Below are 7,279 nucleotides of genomic sequence, written 5' to 3' on the forward strand. Positions count from 1 at the left end.
CCCTGCCCCCCAATGTCAAATACACAGCGGTAGATAGCAATGAACTCTCTAGGGATCTGATTTCAAGAAGGAGGTATTTAATTGAACTTCCATGTTTCAAAATTGTATCTGCATGGCCTTTTAAGAAAAAGGGGGAGAAGAATGCTTTAAATCTTTCATTTTATTGACTTCATTAGGAATTTAATTATGAATTGATAACTGGTGGCATTTTTTATTGTTATGTAGAGCACTAGGAGAGCTACTTTGTTTCTTGTGACACTTATGTAATAGGTTTCGCATATTTGTTCATATGATCTGATAAAACTTTTTTTCTCTGATACATAGGATATCCACCTTTCTGCTCTGAAACACCTCAAGAAACATATAGGAAAGTAATGAACTGGAAAGAAACGCTGATATTTCCTCCAGAGGTGCCTATATCTGAGAAAGCCAAGGATTTAATTCTTAGGTTAGTGGTTAAATCCCTAGAGGAGGTTGTCATATCTTAAAACTTCACAGGTACCCAAAAGACTAAATTGGCCATTTCGCTTTTTTGGGAGGGAAAGGACTACCACTGATAATTATAATCAAGAAAAATAAAGAAAATGTGTTGTTGTTTTTAAAGCAAACTCTAAAAAGGACGTATACAGGAAAACAACAACAACTAAGAGTTAAGAAGGCGGAAGAGGTCTTGTATTGTTTCAAAGGTCACTCCTGTTAGAATGCAATGATCCTATCCCATTAAAGGTGAAGGGGAAAATAAATTGTTAGGGGCAGTTCCTGTCACAAAAGTTTTTGTATGAAATCTTATCTAAACAAAGAATTCCATTCTCTTTCATAATTAAGATGAAATGTTTTGATTCTGTTGTGAATGGCTGGAAGGAATATAAATTGGGACAACCTATGGGAACAACCATTGGTAGCATATTATGAAAAGTCTTTATTCTGTATATGACCTTTGACCAAGCAATTCTACGAGGAATTTTGTTTATGCAGATAATCAGATGTGTATAAAGATTTAGGTATGATACGTTTATTGTGATACTGTTATTAATGAAAAATTGAAAAAAATCTAAATGTTCAACAGTGGTGGCTAAATAAATTTGCATGTTCAAATCTTAGAAAATAAAGTTATAGAAAAAATGTTAATGATTTTGGGAAATTTTCTCAATCAGTTAAGTGGAAAAAAGTCCTAAAATAGTAACTATTGGATCAACATAATGTTTTTTAAATTACAGAAATGGCTTCAACCTGTTTATTGTAGTTATCTTTGAATGATGCAATTATAGATGATTTATATTTTCTCTCACATTTCCCACAATAAAGAGTTAACATCAATAGGCAAAAAAGAGAATGAAATGTTTGGAATAGAGTACTTTAGATGTAATTTGCATATAATTTCTCTGTTTACTTTCTAGATTCTGTATTGATTCTGAAAATAGAATTGGAAATAGTGGAGTAGAAGAAATAAAAAGTCATCCTTTTTTTGAAGGTGTAGACTGGGGGCACATCAGGTATGTTCATAGGCTTTGAATGAGAAAGGTCAGAGTAAAAAATGATTTGGTGATTAATTTGTCTCTGATTCTGCTAGATTAAATACAAAAAGTAACACTGTTATAATGTTTTCCAGATTATATAGGTGAGTGAGACTCTAGTTAGACTATCGCTAAATGGCTGGTTTTAACTGATGTACATTGTAGGGGACAAATCATATATTGTACACCTGTTTGGATTTTGTATCCAGATTTATATGATGAACAGTTTTAGCACAACCAAGATGTACTTACATTTCACTCTATAACTTTTCATTTTTACTATATTTTGTCTCATTTTTACCATATTTAATGTATAAGATATAGTCCCTTTTTAAAACATTGTGGGAGAAGTTAAATAATGTGACCTATAAAAATTTGCTTATAGTTGTTAATTGTGAGCACTAGCGTTTACTCAGTTTATCGCCAGACTACCTTCAATAGGTCTCCACATAGCAACAGTTTAGAAACAAATCTGATCATGACATTTTCTTCCTTCCCTTTGCATTTAGAATAAAATTAAGGATTTTTAACTGCATTTCAGGATTGAGGCTGTTACCTCATCACTACAAGTTGCATCTTGTGTGATCTTTCCCACTCTTCCTACCTCCTGTCAGTTGCTATTCATTCTGACTGAAATGCTCTCCTCCTCCTTGCTCTCGTTCCTGACCCTGCACCTGCCAATCCAGCTCCTTTTCATCTTTTAAGACAGCTTCTGTGTAACTTTCCTAGGCTTCTCTAATATCTGTAGAACAGCATAAAGAATTCTCAAGTAGAATTATTTTTTGGAAAATTAAGAGTTCAAGAAAATCATGGTTACTCAATACCTTTTGTAGGGAAAGGCCAGCAGCAATCCCTATAGGAATCAAAAGCATTGATGATACTTCAAATTTTGATGACTTTCCCGAATCTGATATTTTACAACCAGGTAAGACAATCGACAACACAACTAATACTATTAAAAATCTATAAAATGATGACATTTTCACTAATGAAATTCTTTTGATCTTGGTTAATCTTTCTGTCTTTCTAGTGCCAAACACCGCAGAACCGGATTACAAATCCAAAGACTGGGTTTTCCTCAATTATACATATAAAAGATTTGAAGGGTTGACTCAGCGTGGCTCTATCCCCACCTACATGAAAGCTGGGAAATTATGAATGAAGATCACGCTCGCCCAAAACCAAGAGAACTCAGGTAGCTGCATCACAGGCTTGCTCTGCGTAGGTAACAATACACGGAAATTCTCCCGAAGACGGTGGTGCTTATGACTACAGAGGAAATTCTACAGGATTAGGATTTCTGAGACTACTATAGGAATTGGTTGGCAGTGCCAGCTGGCATTTTTGGGGTTTTTAAAAATATTTTATTATTTTTGTTAACTTTATTATACGAAGGTACTGGAATAAAAGAAACGTACATCCCTTTATAACTGCACTGCCTACATGCGTATTAAGGTCCATTCTGCCTGTGTATGCTGTGGCTTCATACTGTAACACCTTTAATCTATTCAGGAGAAACACATATCATTTAAAGCAACATAGGCTAACCTGTAGGTAACACTACAGTATTGCTATTTTACTGCAAATCTTATGGGTCTAGATAATCAATAAAAGCCATCTTGCATAGTTGATGTTAGAACACTTGCCGTATTGGTTTGGACATCTATAGAAAAATACATATGAAGACAATTTCTATAATGCTTTTAAGAAATTTTAAAAACGAAATACACTGGTTATTTAAAAAATAGAACTTATCATCATATTATGACACAAACTCCACAGTAGGGAGTGACAAGTTTATAACAAGGAGGAAGTTTAACACCTTCACTCAAGCGCTCCACTAATATATTTAATTTGCATTTAGAAATACTGATGACCTTTATATACGTAGTCTGTGTACTCACAGGGGAGATGTACTATATTATATAAAATATAAAGTTGCTTTTATTGTGACAAGAGGACTTCTTTTTTAACAAGAGGACATGGCATTATTTTAATTTGATTATAGTGAGTTGAATATGAGAAATGACCAAAAAGGCTGCTTGTAGAACTAGTTTATTTTTATTAAACTATTTTTTTAAATGTCAAACTTCTGATCATGTAAATGGACTTGTAAAGTACAAAGAGTTATTTACTTTGGTTTTCAGAAAGTTGTTACATATCATGGCTGGTTCACTTTTTTTTTTTTTTTTAATGAAAAAATTTCCTTTGGTAGTACTTGTATTATTGTGCCATTAATTTCTTATACTCCAGATGTACCAAAGATCCTGAACAGAATGGATGTTCACAACTAAGTAGAATTTTACTTTCCTGTGTGAATGCTGTATTCAGACATGACAGATCTTTGATAGAAATCAGCTTATTGAAGGGCAATATTATTCATGTTTAGCTACATCACTGTGGATACTGTAAATGGGATTAAGGAGGTAAATGCAGGCTGGAAGGGTTGTGATTAGAGAATAAGCGAGACAGTGTCAGCATCACATTCTTTGGATATTTCCCTAAGAATCAAGTTATCTTTCTAACTCAACATTTTAATTCTAAAACAACTCTCTGTGGTTTTGATTTCTTAAATACTAAAGAATAAGTCTTTATTAAAAAATGGCCTAATGTTCCTCTTAACTGTTGTTGATACAAATTTTTAAAGATATAACAATTATAACCATTACAAATGATATGTGATCAAAATCCAAAATGATGATTTATTTTTAGGAAGATTCTTCTTAATTGGGAAGAATTGCATAGGATTATTATGCAAATCTACAAATGTTTTTATAAATATTGCTGCTAGGAAGTTCCACAATGTTTCAAAAAGGCCATACTAGGAGTTCTCCCCCACTGCCCCCCCGCCCCCCAATTCTTTCCCTCCTTCCTTCCTCCCTTAAATTATTTCATTCTAGTATTTGTATGATACTTGTTTTGGGTTCCTCTAATAGTTCATATCTATTTTCTTATTTGAGTTATGTGGCTGAGTAGAAGAGAGAATTATTAAAATTCGGGGTTATCTCAGTTATACTAACTTGGTTTTTCTTATTATAACCACCTTTAACTTCTGCTCACATTTATGAATTTTCCCTCGCTCTTACCCTCCTCCTTCCTTGTTAAAGGACTGTTTAGCTGGTGTGGTAGTGAATAGGCAGTATATGAGGAAATTGCAACATTCTCTAGTTCTAATATGGTAACTATTCTAGTACAGAAAAATATCATTAATTCAAGTTGACAGAGAGTAAAATAAAGCAGCTGAATTATCTACGTTTACTTCTTAATTGACTAAGAATAGAGCGTTTTAGTTTCCTTCTTCTTCATTCCTGTTAACTGGCAGAACTTGGAAACAGTTGTGATTTCCTGGTCATGAAAGGCAGTTCTGGGAGTCCACCTTTGTTTAATTTCTTATTTTTCCCTGGAGTCAACAGAGTGATTCACAATCTTTGGGGTTTCCTCTTCGTCAAAAGCATTTCTTAAGTGCCTATCTAAAAGCAATTAAAGACTGTGTCTGCCCTTTGGAAACAAGAATTTGATTCCTGATGCAGGTTAGCTAGATAATTTGTGAAGTATCTTTGAGACTGAATTTTCTCTATTGTGCATTTCCCACATTTCAGGTGAACGATTTAATTTAAATGACAAAACCCTATCTACCCAACTGGGCATAATGATATTTTCTTTAAATTAGACTCTATTTTGAATTAAAGAGTTTTATTATAAAGTGTGTGTTTTTGGTTTTTCTAAATATATAGAACGCTTGTATAATTCAGATTTATTGATTTCCTGATTTAATGTAGACCAACTTTTTTATTAAAAAAACCTTTGTATTAAAGCAAGTTATGTTATTTTTCTTTTATGCTTTTCTTACTAACATAGCTTTAAATCTTTAAATGTATCGAAGCATAGTTAGTGCTATCTGAATATAAGGAATTTCTTATAAATCAATCTTTTCTGAATTATATAGCTGATTTAATAAGCTATTAGTTGAATGGAAAATAACAAATGTGGAATATTCAAAATTTTCTTTGGTTGCTAAGGCTTAAGAATTGTGTTTTATTTTTATCTATAAAAGCATACTTTTTCTGTTTTGTAAACACCTGTATATCTCTGTGTAAATTTGTAAATTTTAAAATATTTTAAGTACATTTATTTTTGGTGTTTCATTGTAGAAAACCCTTAGACAACCAATCAATCAGTATGTACTGGTAGGAGATACAGCTATTCTTCTTTTGATGATCTACAAATGAATGAATTGAATTGAAATTTTAATCAAGTAGAGAGGTCCCTGGCTACTAAACACATTTTCTCTTTGAATTGCTAATATTCAAAATATTCAAAATAACTGTTTTGCTACAACTGTGATGATTTCCTCTTGTCTTTAAATTTTATTTTCTCTTTAGAAGTGCACTTATTTCTGAGACATTTTAATGAAACAAACACTTAGAACAAATGTAAATAAGACACTTGGGACTACTAGAGATATTTTAGATTTTTATGAAAAAAAATGTGAGGGGATATTGCTACTTTAAAAAGAAATTAAGTAAAATAGATCTTAATTATTTTTTAAAAAGCAATATAAATTATTTAGCAGTTGTCTAGAAAATTAATCATCAGGCCCTTGAGTTCTGTATTCATTCAGTTTCAAAAAACGTTTTGGTGGCATGAGGCCTTTTTCAATGAAGGTAAGAAAAGAATAAAAACTATGTTTGTAATACTTACGTTGATGAGGTTTTTTGTTGTTGTTATTTCATTTTTGAGTTTTGAGATAGGTGTTACCGAAAACTCAAGAAAGATTGATCTGCAAATGTATTCAATTTTTACACTTAAATATCACATCAAGAACAAAATAAAATTTTGACGTTTCATTTGTGTTATGTTTAAATAATCAAGATAGTTGTACAGGTTTATATACAATGATCCCACTAGGCCAAAACCAATTAGCAAGCAGAATTGGAATTGAAAATATTTCAAAATTAAATTGAAAATGCCTCAAAATAGCATGGAAACTAATAATATAAGTGGCCCAAGTACCACTACATTCTGTCCCATGAAAGACACTGATAATCATGATACTCTTTCTGCAGAGTTCAGAAGGAGCCAATCAGAAAACCTACTTGTTCCCTGGCTTACATCATTTCAATAATGTGATGGTGAAGGCAAAACTGAAAAAACAATGTCAAAATTTGAGCATTGGCACAAACTTGGAGATTAAATTCATCTTCTTTTGAAAGCATCTTGTGATAGATAAACTTACATTTGTATACAAAATGCTTTCACTTACATTATTCATTTTAGTTTTTACTACTCTGTGAAATAAACATAATTGCCATCATTTTACAGATGATGAACATGAGGCTGAGTATGACTTATCCAAAGTCCAGGGCTCCTTCTGTTTCCCCAAATCATATCATGCTTTATTGATAAATTACCTCACATGCTTCTAAACCTCAGAAAATGTGTGGGGAGCTAGTGACAGTTGTCACTGGGTACTTTTGAAGGCAAATGTCAGAAGACAGAAGTAAAAATACGTTCAACAATAAGGAAAATGTCTTATGTAACATTAAGACAAGATAGAGACCATCCAGGGTAGTCAATTTAGTGTATCAAAAACATTATGGAGCCGGGACCGGTTTGGCTCAGTGGATAGAGCGTCGGCCTGCGGATTGAAAGGTCCCAGGTTTGATTCCGGGCAAGGGCATTGCCTTGGTTGCGGGCACGTCTCCAGTGGGGGTGTGCAAGAGGCAGCTGATCGATGATTCTCTCTCATCAATGTTTCTAACTCT

General features: G+C 32.8%; 1 protein-coding gene across 9 annotated transcripts in view; it reads left to right on the top strand.

The window, feature by feature from the left end:
- Positions 1–6,210, top strand: part of STK38L (serine/threonine kinase 38 like) — a 66,482-nt gene extending 60,272 nt beyond the window's left edge. For 8 of the 9 annotated variants that reach the window (XM_036459180.1, XM_045587871.1, XM_036459176.2 and 5 more), the window contains 4 exons: positions 325–448; positions 1,398–1,493; positions 2,348–2,439; positions 2,545–6,210. In XM_036459180.1, the coding sequence (XP_036315073.1) occupies positions 325–448; positions 1,398–1,493; positions 2,348–2,439; positions 2,545–2,672 (440 nt within the window). In that variant the 3' untranslated portion in view covers positions 2,673–6,210. The remainder of the gene's footprint in view (positions 1–324; positions 449–1,397; positions 1,494–2,347; positions 2,440–2,544) is intronic. The other variant, XM_045587874.1, reaches the window with a different exon arrangement.
- The last annotated feature ends 1,069 nt before the right edge of the window (positions 6,211–7,279 follow it).

Source organism: Pipistrellus kuhlii, unplaced genomic scaffold, assembly GCF_014108245.1.
Source record: "Pipistrellus kuhlii isolate mPipKuh1 unplaced genomic scaffold, mPipKuh1.p scaffold_m20_p_3, whole genome shotgun sequence".
Taxonomy (NCBI): Eukaryota; Metazoa; Chordata; class Mammalia; order Chiroptera; family Vespertilionidae; genus Pipistrellus; species Pipistrellus kuhlii.